We start from the raw sequence: 23,825 nt of genomic DNA on the forward strand, positions 1-23,825 counted from the left end.
TTAGTTTTTAAAGGGTTAAACGTGTGATATCCTAATTAATTTCCTCGCCTACATCCATATTTGCTGTTTGGGGGTTAGCTTGTTCTCCCCGGCTCACTCCCATCGTGAAAGAAACAAACATTCATGTTTGGGTGATCGGTGGTAAATGATCTCTACTGATGAGAGTGAATGCACGGTTGTGTGTCTGGTATTTTCATGGTTTTGGTTCTGTGATGGACTGATCCAGGTTTGTCCCCCCGATCACCTGATAGCTGCTGGGATGGCTTCTAGCCCCTGGTCTGCCTCGGTCTGAAACGTAACGTGATTGGTTGGAATCTGTCGTCATTTCTGAAGGCAGTATCAGACCGCTTAAATCAAAAGACTTTAAATGATGGAGGTGGGGATGGGGGGAGCTTATTTTATCTTTTAGCAATAAAAATAACAGTTTCTACATTTCTACATGTTCTCGTTTTGTTTGTTCATCCGATCATTCATCATCTTGCTTTTTGTCCTTTTCGGTCCATTTTCAGCCCTCCCTCCTCTCACCGTTTCTCTCCACCCTTGTCCGTCAGCTTTGCTGCTCACCTCATTTATTTCCTTCTCCCATTACCAGCTTTCTTTTCCTCCTTTTCACTTGTCAGTCACCATCTCTGTTGCTTTCGTCGTTTTTCTTTTTATTCAGCTGCACTCCTTTCATACTTTTCAACCCTGTTCTTCATCAAACCTTACCTATGTTATTAGATTTTTCCCTCTTTTTGCCGTTGTTGTTCTTCTTTTTTATAACCCCTTTGTTGTCTCCGGGCTTGATTGTCTTCAGTCTTTCATTACATTTAACAGTCAAAATTTAATTTCCCCCCATCCATCACCTGCTAAGCCTGTCTCTTCTTTTTATCATCTGTCCCTTCTCCTTGTCAGTTTTTCCTTTATCTTTTCTCCTTCTCCTCCAAACCAGCGGTCCTGTCCTCTGCATTTATTTTTTCCTCTTTCCTTTCCCTCCTCCCTTCTGTTTTTTATCAAACGCTTTTCTTTCTCTCCTGCTGTGCCCCTTTGTTCTTTACTTGTTTTCTTTATATCTTATTCAGACCTAACAAGGCTTCTTGTCATTCTTCAGATCACCTGGCATACCTCTCACTCCCTTTGTTCTTCCACATAATGTCCTCCCTCCTTCGTTCCCATTTCTTTAGATCAGACTTCAAATCTTTCCATCCACATTTCATCCTGCCATGTCTTTGCTCTTCATCCCATTTCCCGTCCATACTTTCTATCGGCACCAACGTCTGGTTTCCAGGCTTGTTAGTCTCTCTAGTGAGGCGATCACAGGGCAGCTAGCAGGTAGGCAGAGGGGCTCTAACAATCTGACACTTGGAGGGTTAATTAACCTCAAGATGGAGATGGAGAAAGGCTAAGATTGAGTCGAGGATGGAGAAGGAATTGGGTGTGGAGAAATGAAGCTTAAAGAACAGAAGCAGCAGCAAGAGAAATGCGAGGAAGGTAATACATGGGGATAAAGTGAGAGCGAGGGAATAGAGGAGGATTTGTGAAGATAAAACATAGTTGGGTTGGATAGACCAAAAAATGCATGGAGACAGAAAGATTACAGGAGTCAAAATAAACATTTTTCAGTTGTACCTCAGAAGGAAAAGGTCATTTGGAACATACATGTTCTTATTTATGTTTTATTACCCTCCAGTAAATAAACTGCAGACAGACGAGTGTATGACAACAGACTGCAGCCATTTTTCTGTTTCACAAATATTTAGTTGAAGTTGGAAGCAGGATGTATAGTGAAAGAAATCTGTTAGCTGGACAGTATTACTCTAATCATAAAATTAGAGAAGTTCAGCTCATGGGTGGAATTTACAGAAAATGTTAAAAGTCGATGCTCTGCTGATCATCATGAATGTAGAACATTTAAGTAGAATCACACAATCGTAATTCCTTCATCTCAAACAATTTATTTAAACAGAATCTACTAACGGTGGTGGGTTTACCACAACATGAAGTGCGTCAGTAACTTGTCGTGTGTCTGGTGTCGTCTTGGTTTGATGATGTCAAATGTCAACAGTATGATGAAGAATCTGCTACGCTAGTGTTCCCAGATTATTCACTTATATCCTGCTTCCCTTTTAACACATTATCTTGGATCCTAAATATTAAAAAAGCTAATGTTACTTATAATTTATAACCATCTTTGTTTTTATTAAGATTATGAAGCAGACATTTTCTTTGATTTACTTTAGCAGGTTTTTTCTCAAAAATAATTTTAAACAACATTTAAACTGGATTAATATTGTTTATTAGGGGCGGCGTGGCTCAGCAAGGTAGACCGCTGTGTAGAGCGGTCGTCTCGTAACCCGAGGGTTGCCGGTTCGATCCTCGGCCAAGTCGGGTTCATGTCGAGGTGTCCTTGGGCAAGACACCGAACCCCAAATTGCTCCTGATGGGTCGTGGTCGAGCGCCTTGCATGGCAGCTTCCGCCATCAGTGTGTGAATGTGTGTGTGAATGGGTGAATGTGATGTATAATGTAAAGCGCTTTGGGTATCATTCCAGGTACAGTAAAGCGCTATATAAATACGGACCATTTACCATTAGTTGCTCTCTTATTAATTATGGAGTTTTCTTTTTTTTTTTTTGGCAAAGTTCTTCATTGTCTTTATCTTTGTCTTCAGTGTCTCCTACAGCTTCACTTTCTAAACCTTTTCCATTAATTTTCACTGCTTAACATTTGCAATAACACGCTACATGCATGTTTAGTGGTGCAGCAGTGAAAAAGAGGAAAATAGCAGTGAAACAGTTTCCAGCTGCACAATGTTCCGGATGTTGTTTAGGTTATTAAAGCCGGTCATTGTGGTATAAAATAAATTAAATTCACTACTTTTTACTTTTTAGGTTTCCGTTAAGTTAAATTAAGCTTCTGTGAAGAAAAAACTCCTGAATAAACTGAAGATAAAAAAAGGTTTAAACAGTAAAATATAATTGTGATCAGAAAGATAAACAGTTGTGTATTTATAAGCAGATTTATGGACATTTATCTGTAATGACGATGTAAATGAATGAGCCTCGAGATTGTGTTAAATCTAAAGTGTGTTTCAGGTTTGATTCGATGAGAAAGAAGTGAGTTTGACACTCGCTGTAGAAGCTGAGTGCTAAAGGTCAAGGAGACTGGCTTCAGAAAAATTAAAGACCTGTCCAAAATGTCTTGTAGATCAGACCACTTCAGTGAGACAAAATGAGTCTGAGTTAGCTAAATGGTTCTCATGAACTGGAGGATGACCGAGTGGAAAATGAAGAGAGACAGAGTGCATTAGGTTCAGATGTAAGGAGGGCAGTGAAAAGATGCAGGTTAAGCTGGTAGATCACTTTTTAATAGGAATTTTATTTTTATCAAACACGGTTAGAAAAATCCCTTATATAAAAAAAAAAACCCCAAACAAACAAAAAAAATGTTTATTTACTTGTTTCATTAAAACCCAAAATAACAGAAAGAAAGAAAACCGTGGGCTCTATGAAGTCAGTAGGAATAATGATGCTAGAAAATGTGTCAATATTAAAATGCAACCTCTGTGCTCAGCCTCTTTTGGGGGCAAAAAAACAAAAAAAGCTAAATTAAATCAATAAAATCTAAAATTACAATGTTATGTGCAAAATGAAGAAATAAGAGGATGCTATTAGACTACAAGAATACTTGTGAGTATTGAAGTGACTGAGGAATTGGGGAAAAGAATTAGATCTAAGGTCTAGCAGCAACATTGTTAAAAGTAAAAGTGACTTTTCTGCCTCAGTGATTTCCAAAATCCCTACTGGAAAAGCCAAAGTAATAAAATCTCCCTCAGCAATAAAAGGTGTGAGATTCCCGCCTTATAAAAGGAAAGCTTGAGAGTTATAAAATGTACAACAAATGCAGTAATGCAGACAGCAAGAGGAGGCAATGAGGAAAAAAATTGAAATATCTTTGAGTTGAGTAATGAGAATCAAAGGCAGGAGACGAGCCAGTTACACAGGAGGGAGGGGAGAGATTACAGGATGGAGAGGGAGGAGAAGAGAAGAGAGGATGCGACTTGAAGCTCCTGTTAACAAGCTGGAGAAGGAGGGAGGTGTGTCACTCTGCTCTCATTAATGGCTTGGTTTATACCTACATTAGATGAAGAGTTCAGGCATTGCTTTCAGCCGCTGGCATATTTCTGAAAGGTTAGACCAGCTTAGGATGAATCTCGGCAGCGTGGTCACGGTATCACTCTGACTTCTTGCTCTGCCTTTTTTTTACAAAACAGGCCGTTTCTCCAGCTCATAGGAAGCTATCTTTTGAAGCCTGCAGGGGTTTGGCAGCATAATTTGCAGCAAAAATATTATTAAGCTCGGACCTTGTAAGATTTGTTCAACCTAAAGGGTGCAGCTGTACCCAGCCTTCATAGTCGGGGCTCTGAGGTTGGAATGAGGCCATAGTCTGGATTTCCATTTAGGAGATTAAAGACATCAGTCTTAGTCAAGTTTAATCACTCGAATGTGCATGCATGAGAGAAACTTCCCCTACTGTTGCACTGAACTTCTGCTGTGTGTATGGGATGTGTGTGTCATGCTGGTTAGTGCAGATCTGATGCGTATCGGTCTATTTCACTTTGATCAAGTCATGTTGGTGATTATAACTGAGTTTGAATGAGGTTTGAGTTTGGATTGGTTTAGCAGAAATACTGTAGTTTAACATGAGGATTTTTCAACTAAGCCAAAGAAAATCTGCTGTTTCTGACCAGGTCCTAACTAAATAGACCCCCAGTTATCAACAGCACATGACATATTACACCATGATATTATTTATTTCAAAATAAGTCAAAGAAAACGATAATAAAAGCAGTTTTTTCAAGTTTTGTCAAGACATCTTAGAGAAGCAGCTGTTGCTGTCCATCATCCTGTGAACGTTTAAAGGATGGGATATACTGTACTCATGCAAACGAGCATGACAGGTCCGAGGTAAACACAATGGTGGATAGTTTTGAAGACCGTCTCTTGGACCTTGTCCGCAACTACCGGCATCTGTATAATTTTTCCTACCTGTTGCACAGTAATAAATATGTGTGTCTGAACAGTTGGCAACAAATTGGAAGCATTTTGGGGGTTGATGCCTCAGAAATACAATGTGACCAACAGACTGACCTTTTCACTATTTCAAAGTGCTGTGTACTCCCCCTGGCGGTGACCTCAAGTATTGTGTATTTTTGCCACACCGGGCTTCCGTCATTTGCAGCAAGCACATACACAAACGTAGTGGAACCTTGATTCGTATGCTTGCGTTCACAGTAAGTATATCCCAGCTCTAAAGGGCCATTTCCAAACATTTTGGAGCCCAGCATTCTACAGCAAGAAAGATAATTCATAAATCATTCAGGATGGCTGCCTATCTTCCCAGGAGGGATTGTCTTAACAAGTTCATCCCAAGTTCAGACTGTACAAGGCTTAAATAAACCTAAAAAACTCCAATAGCTACATCTCAGACTTTACAGCCTTCAGTTAGCACGTTAAATGCCCAAGTTTATGAGAGTATTGTTAGATAAAGCATTTACAGGCATGATTGTTTGTAATGTTTGCAGGAGAAAGCCTCTTCTTCTATATATTCTCCTCCTACTTAATTCCAAAACAATAGTAATATAATAAAGATTAGATTTGATTAGATGGCCTTTTTTAAAGCACTTGAAATGTTTTACATTGAATCCATTTTTAAGTTACCTCACATCCACACAACAGTGGGAAGCTACATGGTGTAGCCACAGCTGCCCAGCAGCAGACTGAACTGTGCCATCAGCCTCATACATACACATTCATACACCGATTTTGCCGACACTGGAAGATTAAACTCTTGGGATCAATCTGACCTAACTCACCTCATGTCTTTTTGCACTGTGGAACATTTAATAAAAGTGCTGTACAAATAATTCTCTAATTCTTCAGACGACACCAAAGTTGAGATGTTTGATTTTAAGTGTATAAGCACAAATTCCTAATACCACCCTTAAAGCATGGTAGTGGAGGGGTGATGATTTGGGCTTTTGTTCCTAATTTCTGTAGTATTTTAGAGTCAAATGAGAGACCAGCTGTTCAACAGCTAAAGTTATGTTGAATTCAGGTGAAAAAGGACAATGAGCACATTTTCATGACACTAGAAAAACAAAAAAAATTGTAACTCTGATCAAAAATGTAAGAAATCAAAGCTCCCAAACTGAACCAACACACCTGCATAGTGGAGTTAAAGGTCAAACAACTCCTACAGGTATTCACTCATCAAGACTCAAATGTGCCATAATTCTGCAAGTTTTCAATGTGTCTCTGCTCCAACACACCTGACTCAAATTAATGACTTATTGTTCTGAACTCCATAGGCTCTTTGATCCATTGAATGAGTCAGGTGTGTTGAAACAAAGAAGAATAAAACACCTGCAGGATAGCAGCCCCTGAGGACTGTCTTTGGAAACCCCTGGTCTAGGCTGTCTGCTGCAGATCCATATTTGTGCATCTTATTGTAAGAATAATAAGGTAAATGTGTTTGTTAATGTAGCAGAATTATCAAAAAAGGAACTTATTTATGTTTTTCTATTCCTTTTGTCAGAGGGCTAAACGTGTGAGATTGGGACTGAAAAGCAGCCCATTAAGACTCCATGCCAAACCACTGTTCTGTGGAAAATTTCCAGACTGTCACTCTGCTCTAATGAAACCCTGATATTATAACTCCAGCATTGCCTGATAAAATCACTATTCTGTAACTTCCAGACGTCATGAATTCAGCTCCGCTTAAATGCGCGATGACCTCCCGTAGAGAAAGCCAAAAGAGCCAGAATGTGGTTCCTATATGCTAGAACAAATTTATGCATATTTTATCTTGCACTCTGTCTCCACAACCTCTCAATTCAGCCACCCACCTGGCGCCACCAATCCTCCAGCTCCAGCTTTTCCACTAATGAATGATTAAATAGCAGCCATGCCAGGTTGAGCCAAGCACTGAGTCACTGCTGGACTCTCCGGTGTCCTGGTTGAGCCCCCGCACTGCAGCTTGCCCTCACATGATTGATGTGTCGGCAGGAGGTCTCATCCACTGCCAGGCTCAAAGTTAATTGACTCTGTTAACTATCACATTAAAATCCTCATAAAATAGAGGTTTCGATTACACAATGCAGCGGCAACGCAGAGACCAATTTTTTTTAACCTATCATTTCCGAGCTTTCATGGCCCAACACAGTAAAAAAGCCGCCACGCTCAGACGTCTCCTCTCACACACTCTTCAACTGGAGTGATAGACACTAGACAGAGACTTCTCCAGCTCCGTTTGATTCGCTGTCCTCACCTGGGATGACAGACTGGGTCGAATTTAGAATTTTTGCAGAGTCGCCTGAATGATATGTTTTTAACTTTTCCTCATACATAATAGATGAACAACAACAAAAAAGTGATGGTAGAGACAGTGTAGACCCAGGACATTGCAGGACCAATGCAGCCACAAATTAATTTAATATGTACAGTAATGCAGGAAAGTGCAGCACAGCCCCACAATACTTTGTGTTTTAATGTTAAGGAGTCCGATTTTCTCGTAATCTTTTGAAGTTCAGTAGTTCTCCAGGTTTTCTATAAGTTTTTAAACATGTTTCTTTGGATGTTGGCTGCTTGTTCACTTATTTTCAGTAAAGTCTACCTAACGAATGTGTTTAATTTAGTCTGCTTGTTTGACCAGTTAAAACTGATCTATGAATCATTTAAGCATAAAAAAGACGCCTAATTCAAGAGATGAATCAGTGTTGTTGATACATAACAGATAACCTAGCTAAAAACCATTTTTAAATGACATCGTATAGGCTTTTTCTATGATGTGCTTTAAAGAAGAAAGCGCAAGCTTAGAAATGATGTACAGTCCCTGACAAAAGTCTTGTCGCTTATCCATTTTGTAGAAACAAAAGCTTATAACCTGACTTTAAATTCATCGATTGGTTTTAGAAATGTCTCATATGAAAGCTAAAACCCTCCCAAATTATGCTCAATATACTAAAATAAATTTGCTTCACTGAAGAAAGATTGATCATTTAATGAACACAGAAAGGTCAGATTTTGGCAAGACAAAAGTCTTGTCGCCTTGTCATATGATGCACCCAATCCTAGATTACAGCCTCACCTGTGATCAGTTACTGATCAATCACTTAGTGGGTGTGTATAAAAAGAACCCCAGCACACCAGACCTTCACATCAACTGCAACTTGACCTCTGACAACATGCCTAAGATCCACCCTGAGACCAAAGCGTTAATTATCAAGAGGCTGAAGACCAGATCCACTGCTGAGGTGGCTGACACCTTCAATGTGTCTCAGCGTCAAGTACAAAGAATAAGAAAAAGATATGAAAAGACTGGAGATGTTTTTGACAAGCCCAGGTCCGGCAGACCCCGCAAGACAACTGCTCGGGAGGACCGTTTGTTGCTTCGAAAATCCAAGGCCAGCCCCTTTTCCACTGCAGCAGAGCTCCACCAGGCCTGGTCACCTCAAGTTCCTGTGTCAACCAGAACAGTTTGTAGAATCCTGTCTCGAAATGGCCTCCATGGTCGAATCAGTGCACAGAAACCAGCTCTAAACAAAAGGCAATTAAAAAACCGTGTGGCATTTGCCAAGGCCCACAGCCTGCTAAAAGGATGGACACTGGAAAAGTGGCAGAAGGTGGATTTCTCAGATGAATCCTCGGTTGAATTACATCACAGCCGCCGCAAATATTGCAGGAGACCTACTGGAGCCCGCATGGATCCAAGATTCACCCAGAAAACAGTTAAGTTTGGTGGCGGAAAAATCATGGTCTGGGGTTACATCCAGTATGGGGGTGTGCGAGACATTTGCAGGGTGGAAGGCAATATCAATAGCCTAAAATATCAAGAAGTATTAGCTACCTCTTACATTCCCAACCATAAACGGGGTCAAATTTTGCAGCAGGATGGTGCTCCATCACATACTTCTATCTCTACATCAAAGTTCCTCAAGGCGAAGAAGATCAAGGTGCTCCAGGACTGGCCAGCCCAGTCACCAGACATGAACATCATTGAGCATGTCTGGGGTAGAATGAAAGAGGAAGCATGGAAGGCAAAACCAAAGAATCTTGATGAACTCTGGGAGGCATGTAAGACTGCTTTTTTTGCTATTCCTGATGACTTCATCAACAAATTGTATGAATCATTGTCGAACCGCATGGATGCAGTCCTTCAAGCTCATGGAAGTCATACAAGATACTGAATATGGATCTCACAGCACTACTACTTAATTCACTGATGTTATGCAACATATTTTTGTATTTGAAGTAAATTATTTGTTCAATTTTCTGTAGGCGACAAGACTTTTGTCTTGCCAAAATCTGACCTTTCTGTGTTCATTAAATGATCAATCTTTCTTCAGTGAAGCAAATTTATTTTAGTATATTGAGCATAATTTGGGAGGGTTTTAGCTTTCATATGAGACATTTCTAAAACCAATCGATGAATTTAAAGTCAGGTTATAAGCTTTTGTTTATACAAAATGGATAAGCGACAAGACTTTTGTCAGGGACTGTATAGGAACACAAGCTAAAAACAATGTTCCACTGGAAGATTTTTTTCACTTTAGCTTCCCCCACCAACGAAGGCTAATCCAGCATCTGTCTTGCATCCTGCCTCTCCTCTGAGCTCCCACCAACCAGTAAAAGTCAGTCAGAAGCCAACTCTTGTCTTTTCTCCTGCTCTGTAACTCTCGCTTTCTTTTCTTTGGTTCCTCTGATAATGTCTGTTTGTGTTTAATTGGTAAATCAGTCACAGTGCACAGCCAGTGTGTTGGTATCCAGTCTCTGGCGTATGATGTGATTTAAATAAATAAAAAAAAAATGTTTTGGACTATTATAAGATAAATCGACACAGTGGAAGAAGTGAAGGAAGTCTTAAAGTCTACATTATAAACTCAGAATTAAATGACTGCTCTCCTGTTTTGTTGCTTCGTGACAGAAGAATGTATTTTATCATGTATCCTTGCATTCCCTCTGGTCTTCTGTCTGCCTTTACTTCAGGCTTCTTTTAAATCATCTTGTCTTATACCATCTATAGATATAAATGTCTAACAAGTGAGGCTGACTGACAGACTGGGAGTTAGTAAGATGGCTTCCACTTAATGAGGGTGGCCTTAGGCTTTATGAGTTTCCCTTCCTTCCCTTCATCTAGTTCAACACAAAATAACACAAGCACAGCATCCTCTTCATCGCTGTAGAGTTTTTTACTTGCCTGCTGATGTGTTGAACAGTTGCTCCTTAACACTAGAAGTCCCAGGAATTTTGATGTCTCCCTAAAGTCCCAGAGAAGGGTCGAAAGACCTTTAGTCCAAACTGACGACTCTGCTGGCAAAAATTAGCATCTCTTCATTTGTAAATGCAGCCATTACCTGAGGAATGCACCCATTGCATCCAGCCCCTCCTTGTTACCTTGAAACGTCTGGTAAATTCTGTGGCAGTGGGGGATGGTGGGCTAAGGGGGATAAATAGTAGCTAGCTTCACCTCGAACAAATAGAAGGAAGCAAAATGCAGAGGCGGCTTACAACTCAGCAGGCATTGGACCTGATCCTCAGCGATACAAACCCTTGTGACTCAGATGGAGAAGAGATACAAATTCAGCTGGATTCGGACTCTGACTCTGAGCAGTCTTCAGGTAAGATTTGAAACTATTATTGAACTTTTTGGTATGACAAATTTCTTTCTTTCTGCTTTGTCCTGTACTGTGAGTTGCAACACTGGAATTTCTCCATTTTGGTACAAATAAAGGATTTTTTTAATCTTATTTCCAAAACATCCTATTTTCGTCCTCTGAAATTGTGAAATTGTTTACCTTGCAGATGATGAGACTGCTCCACTGCCAGAAAAGAGGGCTCGGTTGGGAAGTGAGAGGACAGAGATGGCTAAAGATGGCACAGTGTGGCATGAAGAACAGCTGGGGACATGTCTCAATTTCACCCCAATAGAACCATACGGCACAGATGGCGAGCCAACTGCTAAGGCCAGAAGAAGTATCCGGACTCGTCTTCAAAGCTTCTTCTGTTTTATAACACTTGAAATGCTTCGTAGCATTCAAGAATGGACCATTCAGCATGCACGGCAAAAGGAGCAGGCAGATTGGTTCATGAACCTCCCAGAACTAATGGCATTTATTGCAATTATTATCTTGCGGGGGGTGAAGAAAGTTCCATCACTACGTGACAATTGGTCAGCAGAGCTGGGAAACCCACGAATCATTGCTACTATGGCCCGAAAGCGCTTCCAAAACATCATGCAACACCTACGCTTTGATAACATGTTCACACGCAGTGAGCGAGTGGAGACAAATAAGTTTGCTGCAATTTCTAATCTGTGGGAATCTTTTGTCAATAACTGCATCAGATCTTATAACCCTGGTCGACACATCACTATTGATGAACAGCTTTTCCCGACAAAGACTCGCTGCAGTTTTCTGCAGTACATTGCAACAAAACCGGACAAATTTGGCATTAAGTTTTGGCTGGCTTGTGACTTGAAATCAAAGTACATTTGCAATATCCTGCCATATCTTGGCAAGGACCCCAGTCGTCCCAGTGGAGAGAGACTCTCTGAGAGTGTAGTGATGAGGCTGATGGAGCCGTTCATGGATAAGGGCAGAACTGTAACAACAGACAATTTTTTTACATCGCTGTCCCTTGCGCAACGACTGCTTAGCCGGAAAACCACCATCCTTGGCACAGTCAACAAGATTCGCCGGGAAATTCCTCAGTCAACTAGACTGAAGGACCACACTAAATTCACCACTCGAGTGTTTTCCACCACTGGTGCAACACTCACAGTATATGCGCCGAAACGGAAAAAGACTGTCTATCTTCTCAGCAGCATGCACAATGTGGTTGAGACTGAGAATACCACCAAAAGGAAGCCAAACACTGTCACACAATACAACACCACAAAGTGTGGTGTGGATGTGATGGACCAGATGGTGCGGGAGTACAGCGTGCGTGCAGGAACACGGAGATGGCCAGTCGCCGTGTTCTACAACATGATCGACATGGCGGCACGGAACGCTCATGTTCTTCATAAGGAATGCACCGGAGTGCAGGAGAGAAGAGTGGACTTCCTGGTTGAGCTCGCGAAAGAGTTGGCCAACTCTCATGTGAGTCAGAAGAAGGCACATAAGGAGCAACTGCTTCAGCAGCAACCTCCCACACCTAGCCCTGGGAAAAGGGCAAAATGTCAGGTCAACCATCGATGCAAGAACAATTGCGCAACTGTAAGATGTGTTGACTGCTACAAATACACATGTGGCAAATGCAGGATGGAGATACCATGGAAGTGCCAAGCATGTTTGGACTTAGCACAGACGGACTGCTGAAAGAGCAGAAAAGCCATTCACACAAGGGCATGCCACTGTAGCCTTGTGTAAATATTTGTGAAATTGTTTCATTACTTGCATTATTTTAACTGTTTTGTTGTTTTTTTTATGACAAAAATAAAAAGCATTGGAAAAAATTCACAGTTGTTCTTTTATATCTTTGTCATGTTGACATTTATGCCCTCTTGACTTAGACACTAATGCTTCTGGACATTTTACTCACAGACCCTGCCTGTACCACCACAATCAAAAAATGTTCATTTTAAATATTCAAAATTGTTCATTGCTTGGGCTTTTTGGACATAAGGTACATGAACATTGGGTTAGAAAGTTTGAAAAATTGGTAAAAAATTCTGAAAAATTTGTATTTTTTCATTTGTATGAAAAGAGGAGAGCTGGACCTTTTAAAGTGATTTTTTTAAAAAATATGAATTCATCATTTTGTCATATCATTCTAAATTGTTTGCTTTTTTATTGAAGGCCCACAATGATTATCTTTTTTTTTTTCTTCTAAAAGCACACAAATGTGTCGAGGAGGTATATATCATATATCATATCAAATATATTTTTAATTATTTGAAATATACTAGAATGCAGGAAAACCTTTCTGAATCTGTTTGAGGTCTACTCCAATCTCATACTCAGGGGACCAAGCAGTGTCTCAAGCCAAGCTTTGGGCAAAAGTTGACAGTCCAGTTTCAAGAGTCTACAGTGTCTCCCCTAAGTATGCGCCCTCCCGGGGTGTGCCAGTAATTGACTCGTCTACAAACAAAAGAAGCTGTTCGCAGCTTAAGACAGGATTTTAGCTAAAATCCTACTGGTCAATCGACCCCTCTCTGGGACTTCTAGTGTTAAAAAGAAAAAAAAACCTTTAAGATGTTTTGGTTGTGGATTTGAGTTGAATGCAGTTTCCAGCCATTCGTTGCAGTTGAAGATGTGGTCAGGTTAGGCAGTAGCGTTGAGGATCTTGTGACCCACCTGGAAGGTGTTAATATTCGTCCCTTGTGGGATTTGAACTCGGGTTTCCTGCCTGGGAGACAGATGCCCCTCCCAACTGAGCAATCCAACCAAACAAAGGTGCAGACACTGAGATAGAAGATAAAACAAAAGCAGGTGAGATATGTTGGTTTGGTCTAACTCAAAAGGGAAAACTACTAAATAAGAGCAGTGTAGAAAGGAACCATCCTGCTCCATGTTCCCCTCATCAACTCCCCCTTGCCGTCCAAGTGAGCTGTACACATGGGATCTGAGGCAAGACTCAGCTTCAAGTCTTTCTCATACATTATCACACACTGTACAAAACTATTTCATCTGAAGGTCGACTGTAGGTGCCGTTACTCTCTGGGGATGTGCTCAGTGAAAGCCAGAAAAAGAAAATATGAGCTTCTGCAGAATGAAAGAGAAGTGGTCTCCTTTGTTTCATGAGGGATTCAGACCTTTGACGACCAACAGACCAGAATCAAACCTGCTTCAAACAGCTCACAGATCACCAGATGAAGGGCTGATGTTCAAAGGAAGCGCTGATTTCAGAAATCACCCACACATCTCTGCAACTAGACATAATACTGTTGTCCTCTGTAGATAAGAAAGATATTCTGTTGGGAAATGCAGCTTAAGGAGGAGACCTGCTTTAGCAGGAATATCTGATGATCTATGACAGATTTTTATATTGATGTAAAGAAGCAGAGAGAGCTTTTTGGATAAGTTATGAGTAGATTGATGTTGGACATCAGGGCTACATGAGCACTGATGTGGCCACTGGTGCTAATTTATAAACTAGTCTGTCATGGCCGAGCATCAAGACGAGCTATCGGTTGACATCTGCTTCAGTCAGAAAGCTCAGTTACTTCATCAGGTAACATCTCACTGGTGTCTGAGCTGATGTCGAACTTTTTGTAGCCCTTCCTCTTCTCTTCCCTCTGGACTGCATCAGTCATTCAGACTGTGCCCATAAGATGTGTAGGCAGTCTTTTTTTATGTGGAAAAGGTCAAAACTTTCAAGTTCTACTCTGAGGTTTCTAGATGACTCATTTGTTGTGTATTTGCGATCACAGAACACAGAGAAATCAACTAATCTTTTAAATATTTCAGTATATTTAACTGAGATCTTTTCGAGAGTTTCACTCAGGTGACCGTTCATTCGTGTACATGTAGGCTAATTTTTTGGGAATAATGACCATGATCGAATTTTTAGTTAAAGAAATACACATAAACATTGTGCCGTGTTAATCCACTCACTGTTGTGGTTTAATCCAAATGTTCTTTAAGTCTTATGAGCTTTAATGGCATTTTAAGGCTCCTTATTAACTCAGATTATCTTCAGTTCTGCTCACAGGCAGCTTACAGCAGGATTTCACTGGGAATTTCTTTAGGTTTCAGTTTCTGGTTCTTGAAATTATTGGTAAAATTCAAAGTGTGTTCTCTTAGCATCCATGGTCCCTCTTTTATTTTACAGTTTTAGTTGTGAACATATGAAGTTGATGCTTGTGTGGATTCACAGCACGAAACAGTTATGTCTCCTTCATAAACAGTCATTTAGTGATTTGTGGCCTTATGTTTTGCAGCAGTTCATTTTTCTTTTTGCCAAAAAAATGTTTCGTTGAAGTCCAATTTATCATCTCTTGAATCATTTAGAAAATGATCACAAATGTATTAATCAGTAATAATGACAAGGATTTTTAGACAAAATTTATTAGCTTGGTATTTTAATAAAGAAGTTGTTGCTTTTTGGACTCTGTTGGCGTATGTTTGTAGATTCTCAGTCATCCAGGTCTCAGTCACCCTCAGTGCTTCAGTAGGGTGCTAAATGGAGCGATTAATAGATCTTTTCTTGTCTCGTTGAGCATTCAGTGTTTTACATTACAAGCCATTCACTTACACACTTACACACTTCTTAGTGTATATGAATGTAAATCACAAGTTTAACCACATGACATTTTTATACTGATTCGCTGGATAACGGTTGAATGTTTGCACAGATCACACGTTGATTCAGGAGCCAGTGATCAATATGAAATCACAGTCACACCCAGTCATATCAAATTAGAAAAAACAGACATTAAAGCAGGATATAGTGTACGGTTTTCTCCTATTTAGGGTCTCAAACAAAATATTTCCATGATTTATAGTAACCAGGAATGTACAGTATACCTTAAGATTTCTGCGTTGTCCTCATCAAGTTAAGATAATTTGGTTGTTAGAACAAAAAAATACAAAACAATTTCACATGTTTTTACTTAAACATGTTTTATAAATGAGTACAGTATTGATGTTTGATCAATATTTTCACTTGGATGGATGCTATTGAATCAATGTGTTGATGTCAGTCGGTGTATTTTAACACCCTTATTAGCTTAAACAGCTTTTTAGGTACTTTTTCTAAAATATATACACAAATGCTGATGAACACATAAGGGCCAATGTGGGACTGAGCGTTTGGCCCAAGGACAGGATTGCTGTGAAAGGTAACGGTGTGTAAGTTATTTACTAGCAGCCAGTTTGCTGTAGGAGCCATATTCCATCTATATTTTAGGCACCCATCATCTTCATTAGCACTCTACAAACCTTTCTTCTTCATCAGTTCTTTTTATTTAGAAAGAGTTATACCTGTTTATTCTTCCACCTGTGCTCATCCTAAATTCACCTCTTAATATTATCTCTCCTTTTATGAGGCCAGTTCATGTACTGTGGCCTCTTCATGCCTCAAACTTCTAAAGAACGGCTGATGTTTCTCTTCTGCTTAGTCACCACTCTTCCGTGTACCTTTTAAGGTAATAAAGTCGTTCCCTTGCTGCACAAAGATATAAATTCTTAAATCAAAAGTGGTCAAAACGTAATAATTAATTTAGCAAAGTTGTAAGTTATTAAATTAAACATGGTTTAAATAATACATGGTCCATTTTGCTGCTGTTGCCATTACCCTCGTCATCTCCCACCAGACTTCACATCAATCCCAGTTCGAAAGGCATACATGAAAACACCTTTAACGTTGGGTTTTTGTTTTTTTAACATTGGCCTCAATTAAGTGGTATGAAATCATCAAATGAAGGAATAAAAGAGTGTCATTAACACTCGGTAGACTGTCTAAATAATTGAATTGTAAAATGTTGTTTTTCTTGTTTGATTTTTGCTCTTTTGTTTTCCCAGAATGCCGAGGTGTCGGTGTTTGAGGTGAATATTCGATTCATTGGAGGACTGTTGGCTGCGTACTACCTGTCTGGACAGGAAGTAAGTGTTTACTTGTGTTTTTAAAACCCAGCTGCTTGTTCTGAAAGTCACAGAAACCGGATCAAGCTGAGAACAGAGTGATGGCGAAGTGTGTTTTACCTGGATGGTAGCAGTAAAAAGGTCTGATAGAGGAGGAAAAAAATATAAAGGAGCTTTTGTTCCATCTTCCAGCCTTTTATCTTGTCCCTCTTTCTCATAATATTATATACATAAATATACCTCCTTCCATCCTTTCCTCTCTGCTGACATGAAAGCCAGCTGGCTGACTTTGTCTCTTTATATAGAGCCGGTAAAAGTTAAATCTAACCACCCATCCCCTATTTTCTGTTTCATTTCCTCGCCTCTCTCTATCCATTTCCTCTACTCCAGCTTTCATGTTCAGCCAGGCCTTTAAAATGAGAGCACGAGCAATCACAGTCTCTACCAGCACTGAAATCTCTGTTATAATTTCATTTTAGTCTTTGTTTTGGCCACCAAATCTCAAGCCTTGTCTTTGTCGTCACACATTTAGCGTAAATTAGAAACTTTCTCAGAACACGTTCACTGGTTTCCACTTCCTCTAATTCACTTTCATTGCTTATTTTTGTTAAATTAAATCTTAATATGCTGTATGCAAACACTGTAATTATGAGGAAATGAACGGAGTGAATGCACAAGCCTTGCGTTTGTGAGGTAAATCATCTAAATTCTGATTATAAAGACTTTTAAGCTGATATAACAAAAAGATCATTTATTACTCATCGGTTATTTGTTTAAAAGCATATCTAATGGTCTAAAGTACACAAACAACTTTTACTTTCTCCCACAATTATCACCCCGGTTATTACAAATGCCACTGAGATATGAACAGATAAACAGATTTAGATAATTCACTCACAATTACAGCATCAGCTGAACTGCCTCACAAGCAAAATAACACTCTTTCTCTTCATTCTCTCCCTCCTGCTCCCCCTCTCTCATCTCCACCTCCTCCACCCAAATCAAGCTCACTCATTCATCAGAGAAACAACAGGAGCTGTGGGTGGTTTGGGGGGAGAGGATATGTCGCATGGGAGGGCTCGGAGGCGAGACGCTGATGGGTGGAGGAATCTGTGCGGTGGGACAGTGAGGATGAGTGGAGGGTGTTTGGAGGTGATTGGTACAGTGTGGAGAATAGGGATGATGAATGGCCAGAGGCTGATAAAAGCAAGTGAGACTCATTCTTTGGTCTCTCTGGAAATGTCTTTGAGCATGGCACTTTATCCTCCCAAACGCTGCAGTCAACCAGTGGCAGAACAGATGGCTTCCTCTGGGTTTCTCTCTGCATTTGATTCAGAGCAGGGCCCATTTCCTACACAGATACAAGCTGTAACGAAACAAGATGTTGGGAAGAGCTGGAGGTTAAAGGGGTTGCTTTTCCAATTAGATATTGATGGGAGGAATGTGTTTGGAAGTTTAAAAAAAGAGAAAAATGGTGAAGAAATTGACAAAAGAACAAACCGATGGCAGGAAAGGCTAATACAGTGTAGTTGTTACTTCTTGTATGTGCCTAGCCTCAACTCTTAATTAAGTATAAGTAGAGTCATTGGAGAACTTCCAGTGTAGTTTACCACAGCTCAGTGGCTCTTTAATGGCTCTGCAACTCTATCCAACTTATTAAAGTGGCTTCCTTTTTCTTCTTGCTGCACAAATATTTTCCCTATTAGTGTCACCATCAATTTTTTTAGTCTTCATTTTTCCCTGCAGTGATTATATAAATGTCCACATTCGTAGCTCTGTAATTAATCATTTCCCCGGCTTGAACGCAGTAACTTGTGTATTTGTTTTTTCAGAGGAAAGCTCTGTTTTTTGTTTTGTTTGTGCAGGTGAATGTTTTACTTTGACGTTCAGCTGCTTTGACAGTTCTTTGCAGTTTTACCCATTTTTCTGCTACACAGCTAGATTTCACTGTAATATGTGACTGGTTAAATAAGTGAGCTGGTGTTTTCATGACACTCCTAAAACTTGCAAGAATCCGTAACCCCGTTGGTCAGTGGCTGCAGAAACCTCTGCAGCTGCAAGTGGTTTTACAAATACAAAATCCAGTTTCTATATAAACCTGCAGCATTTGTGTGTGTTTGTCTGCTAAACAAAAGCGATTACTTTATTATTATTATTATTATTATTCATTTATTTATCTTTACTTAATTAATCCCATCTGGGACATTCCTTCTCTTCATTTAACCCGTTCCAGGGAACAGTTTGGGGCTATGGGTTTTTCTTAGGGGTCCACAGTGGTTCACCTTTGTTGCCAGGGACTTGAACCTGGGTCCACCTCTCTTTACCTCTAGACCACCACTCCCCAAGTCTTAGTTATCTCGAATAAACCAACAGTTATTACTTACATTTGGTAATTAATCAGTATATATGTTAACAGCATTCACAACTGTTAGTTAACTCTTCATATTCAGTCTATGAAGGAATATATTTAAAGCCTGTGTTATAAATAACATCAGTTCTCTTAGTTGAGTGATTAAGTGTTAATTTAGGACTTTTCATGACATAATCAATTTTTCTCATAGATCTTTGTTATTATTGCACCTTGAAACTTAAATATGTTGACTCTCGGCCAGAAACTGCGACAAGACATGCAGCCACTTCATCAGTTACTACATGCTGCAGAGCCCAGTGTGTGAAGTCAGATCTAAGGAAAGGAGATGCTTTTCCATTAGCTTGCAGCTAAGCTGTTGTTTAAATAAGCTAGCTTGGATTTTGATGAAAAAACCAGTGAGTTGACAGCCCTCCAAAAATAAACAATACACTCGCTCAGCAACACAAGATGTGCTAGTTGGTATTTGATAGATTGTAAGATGTTTCTCTCAGAAAACTATGAGGTTGGAATACTCAAGCTTCAAGCAGAAAAAACATGAAAGTTCCTCGTCATGTTTTGTCTGCTCAGTCTGATCTCGATCACATCTGGGAGTGAAAGTTGGCCAGAACAAGTAGAGTCATATCCAGCCTCGATATTCGGGTCTCCAGCTTAGTTAGCAGCTCAGAAGTTTCCACCTCTTTCTGTTGTTATTCTTTGCACACCTTTAACTCTTGCATCTGTGCAGCTTGAGCTTGTTAAGCCGGTCCCCTGCTGCAGGACCTCATGTCCTCAGTTCCAGTAATCTGCAGAGCTCTGCTCTCAGCATCCTTGGCAACACGTCTTTGGTGACATACTCCCCAGGACATTTTAATTCCTCATGCAAGTTAAACATAGTCAGAGCAGGCATTGAAGAAGGAGGATGAAAGAAATGCTGTTTGCTCTGTTACAAATCTGTTCAGTCAAAATGGTCTGAAAATAATGTTGTTTAGTCTGATTTTATTATGTAAATATTTTCAGACAGTAGCTGATGGTAGCTTTTAAACCCGGGGTTTCAAGCTCATTTTAGATCAGGGGCCACACACAGCACAATTTAATCTCAAGTGGACCAGTAACAAAATGACATATTAGGCAGAAATTCTGAATTTTCCTCTTTGAGTGCAATCAAGTAGGTTATCAAGATTTTGACATTTAATAAAATATCCTTTTAGGATACATTTTGAAATTTCTTTAGAAAAATAAGTTCAATAATATTTTTGCCTCAGTTTATTATTTAAACTTCCAGATCACAATGGATCACCAAGCACTGAATCTCAGCTATCTGGAACTGAAAAGTTCAGTATTTCACATTATTATTAGCTAGCTAGAAGCTATTTTAAATGTACATATGTGCACATTTTCACATCTTTGTAGTAACCCTGACCACCTGAACTGACTCATCCCGTAATACAAACTGAAGTAAAGACCTATTAAGAAAGATGTGAAAGAAATAAGTGATCCCCCTGCTGTAACGCTTTTAATGTTTTATGTAAAGCACTTGTGCATGAGATGTGCTATACAAATAAACCTGCCTTGCCTTGGAGAGGTTTTATATTTAAACATAATAAATGCAACCTCGGGTGGACAGATTGGGAGTTGCAGTTACTTAAAAAATGCATTTAATGTCTTCTATGTTATTTTCACTTTTACCAAAATCATCCTACAGACCAGATTGGACCCTGTGGCGGGCCACTTTTGACCCCCAGGCCGTACGTTTGACACCCTCGCTTTAAAATCAAAGTGCCAGGTTGAGTTATTTAAAGCAGCACTTCCAGGGAAAGAAAGAAGGCGAGGGTGGAATCACATTGTTCAAGCTGCAGCTTGAGACAGTTGATCGACTTACAAGAACTGGCTGAACTGAATTCTGGCTCATTTGGAGCTCTGAAGATAGAAGTCACCCACACAAGCCACTCCTTCCTTAGTCAGCTACCATCTGCAAACTACAACCTTTGGCTTCTGTGCTCATTTTTATGTGGGACTGCTCATCCACTAATGTGTCAAAGAAAATTCACAGGCTTTCCAAACCCACAAAGCTGTGTTAGAAAGCCCAAATAACAGAGATGAGGCAGCGCTATACAAAACTCATCAGAGAACACTCCAGAGATAAATGAAGAGAAAGGACAGAAAAAAAATAAGAGGAAAATAGAGAGAAATAAAGATGGAGGAATAGAGGCAGAAGCAGGAGAATGCAGAGGAGGAGAGCCGGAGATCAGCATTCAGGAGGAGGTGTAGGTTTCTAAGAGTGGAGGCAGAGCGGCAGTGATGGATAGTGTTTACTCCTCTGTCTATCTCCAGCTTTATTTTTTCGTCTCCCCATCTTTCTACCTCATTCTCTAATGTCCTCACCACCTTTTCCTCTTTATTTACACTTGTTTTCTGTTTTGCTTTCCTCACAACTCCTCTTTATTTCTTCTGTTTTGGGGCAATCTTTCTTCCTCTCCTCACCTTCCTCTTGTTTCATCTTGTTTTCTGCTTTGGTTTTTCTCATTTAGCATTGCTCTCATGTTTTAAAGCTTTTGTCTCCACATTTATTTTAGTCATGCATTCAGACAAACTATGAAGCTCTCAGTCACAGGACAACCTGCATGCAACATTCACAGATAATGGTCTAAAGAAGTGAATGACAAAAACGCTTTAATTAAATCAGAGGTGAGAGGAGAATGGGCCGTTATGGAGGAAACCATCATTATTGGGTTTAAAATGTGCAGCTGTGTAATGTTAATCCAGCACCTCCATAGATAGTGTTTACAAAGTGCACCATATGGATTGAAAACTGACTAAACAGGTATTTGCTATTTAGATTTGTGTAACTGGGACATTCTGATAAAAAATATGAGTCAGATATAAATATAGGCTTCTTTTTATTATAACATCTAACCAACAGATGAAGTCTGGTTTTAACTGAAGTTAGAATCTTTCTAAAAAGGAAATTAGCTTAAAAGCTTTGATGGATGACAGTTTTCCTGAATGATTTTATGACTATTTTAGTGAGATCCACAAATTCTTAGACACAAACATACCTAATAAATATGCTCTTTAAATGAAGACTTAGCTTTTCCCTTTATTAAGTTTGTCCGTTATGTTGCTTGTTTTAAAAAAAACTAATCAGACAATCACATGGCAGCGACTCCGTGGTCCGAGGACTTGCTGAAGTTCAGACTGAGCATCATAATGAGGAAGAAAAGGGATTTAAGTGACTTTGAACGTGTCATGTTTGTTGGTCTGAGTATTTCAGAAACTGCTGATCTACTGAGATTTTCCACACACAACCATCTCCAGGGTTTACAGATAATGATCTAAAAGAGAGAAAATATCCCGTGAGAAGCAGCTGTTTAAATGAAAATGTCAGAGGAGAATGGGTAGAATGGTTGGAAATAATAGAAAGGAAACAGTGATTCAAAGAACCGCTGGTTCCAACAACGGTATGCAGAACACGTCCAACCTTGAAGCAGATGGGCTGCAGCAGCAGAAGATCACACTGGGTGCCTCCTGTCAGCTAAGAACAGGAAACTGAGGCTACAATTCATATTCACGAAACACACTTTGGGTCCTTTAGTACCAGTGTGGCCTGGTTTAACCACCACAGCCTACCTGAGTATTGCTGCTGACCATGTCCATCCCTTTATGACCACAGTGTAGCATCTTCTGATGCTACTTCCAGCAGGATAGTGCACCACGTCACAAAGCTCAAATCATCTCTACCTGCTTTCTAGAACATGACAATGAGTTCACTGGACTCCAGTGGCATCCACAGTCACCAGATCTCAGTCCAGTGGAGCAGCTTTGGGATGTGGTGGAACGGGAGATTCTCATCATGGATGTGCAGCAACTGTGTGATGCTGTCATTTTAATATGGAGAAAAACCTCTGAGCACCTTTGTTGAATCTATGAAACCAACAATTAAAGTAGTTGTAAAGGCAGCCTGGTACTTTCAAGGTGGACCTAATAAAGTGGCTGTTGAGGAGATATGTTGTGCTGGATTGTGCAAATATGAACCAGATGCTCAAAAACTTAATTTATTCAAAAATCTGCTTAGCATTGCAGTAATTGTACAAGAATTATTGATGTTGTTGGTCATCTTTGACTCTGTCTTAGGTGACCGTTAATCAGAGTAAACATGAAGGCAGTGAGGAGTAGGCGACTGCATTCAGTGACTGATGAATCAGCAAAGTCATGCACCTCATTAGCACTTTGTAGTGCAGGGATATAGCAGCTTTACTTGTCTTAGTATATTGACATGTGGTAAGTATTACAAATGCAAGACACATATTTTCTCCTTATTATAACAAATACTGGTGCAGTTTAAAAGACTGTAAGGTAAGGCAAGACCACTGTTATTTAATAAATTATAAGCCATACAAGATGTGTCACTGGTGTTGGAGGAAAAGTCTTGCTCTCAGCATTTCTGCTTCATTTGTCTCCCTTTGTTCCTGTAGGCATTGCCACTGATGTCACAACCATTTTAGTGAATGGAATGAACTGCAAGACAATTGAGAAAATACAGCAGCAATCCTTAGCTTAGCTTCTAATGGTAGCACTGGATATTTTTGGAAATATATTCTCTTAGATGAGAAGATAGATGTCAGTTTAACATTACAAAGGAAAACATTGAGCTCTAAAAATTGTGAAATGAGTTCAGAATTAAAATGGAGTTCATTCCTTGTGTCTCTTATCTAAGCTTGAATCTTTTCTTCTCAGGAGAAGCTGCTTACAGGGAAATTTTAAGCAGCAGTTCAGGGTGGTACAGGATAAATATGATGGCTAGAAATCTACCTCAAAGTGACTGAAATACCTATACCAAGCTCCTAGCTGGCTTTAAAAGGTACATTTACTCAGTATGAAAGTGACCTCTTCTGGAAGTGACACTTCCTGTGAT

At 39.8% G+C, this 23,825-nt stretch overlaps 1 protein-coding gene across 3 annotated transcripts in view; it reads left to right on the forward strand.

Moving 5' to 3' along the window:
• man1a2 (mannosidase, alpha, class 1A, member 2) overlaps window positions 1-23,825 on the forward strand; it is a 127,114-nt gene that overhangs the window by 59,586 nt on the left and 43,703 nt on the right. For all 3 annotated transcript variants that reach the window (XM_042001643.1, XM_042001645.1, XM_042001644.1), the window contains exon 6: window positions 16,504-16,584. In XM_042001643.1, coding sequence (XP_041857577.1) covers window positions 16,504-16,584 — 81 coding nt within the window. The remainder of the gene's footprint in view (window positions 1-16,503; window positions 16,585-23,825) is intronic.

Source organism: Melanotaenia boesemani, chromosome 12 (assembly GCF_017639745.1).
Source record: "Melanotaenia boesemani isolate fMelBoe1 chromosome 12, fMelBoe1.pri, whole genome shotgun sequence".
In the NCBI taxonomy this organism is placed as follows: Eukaryota; Metazoa; Chordata; class Actinopteri; order Atheriniformes; family Melanotaeniidae; genus Melanotaenia; species Melanotaenia boesemani.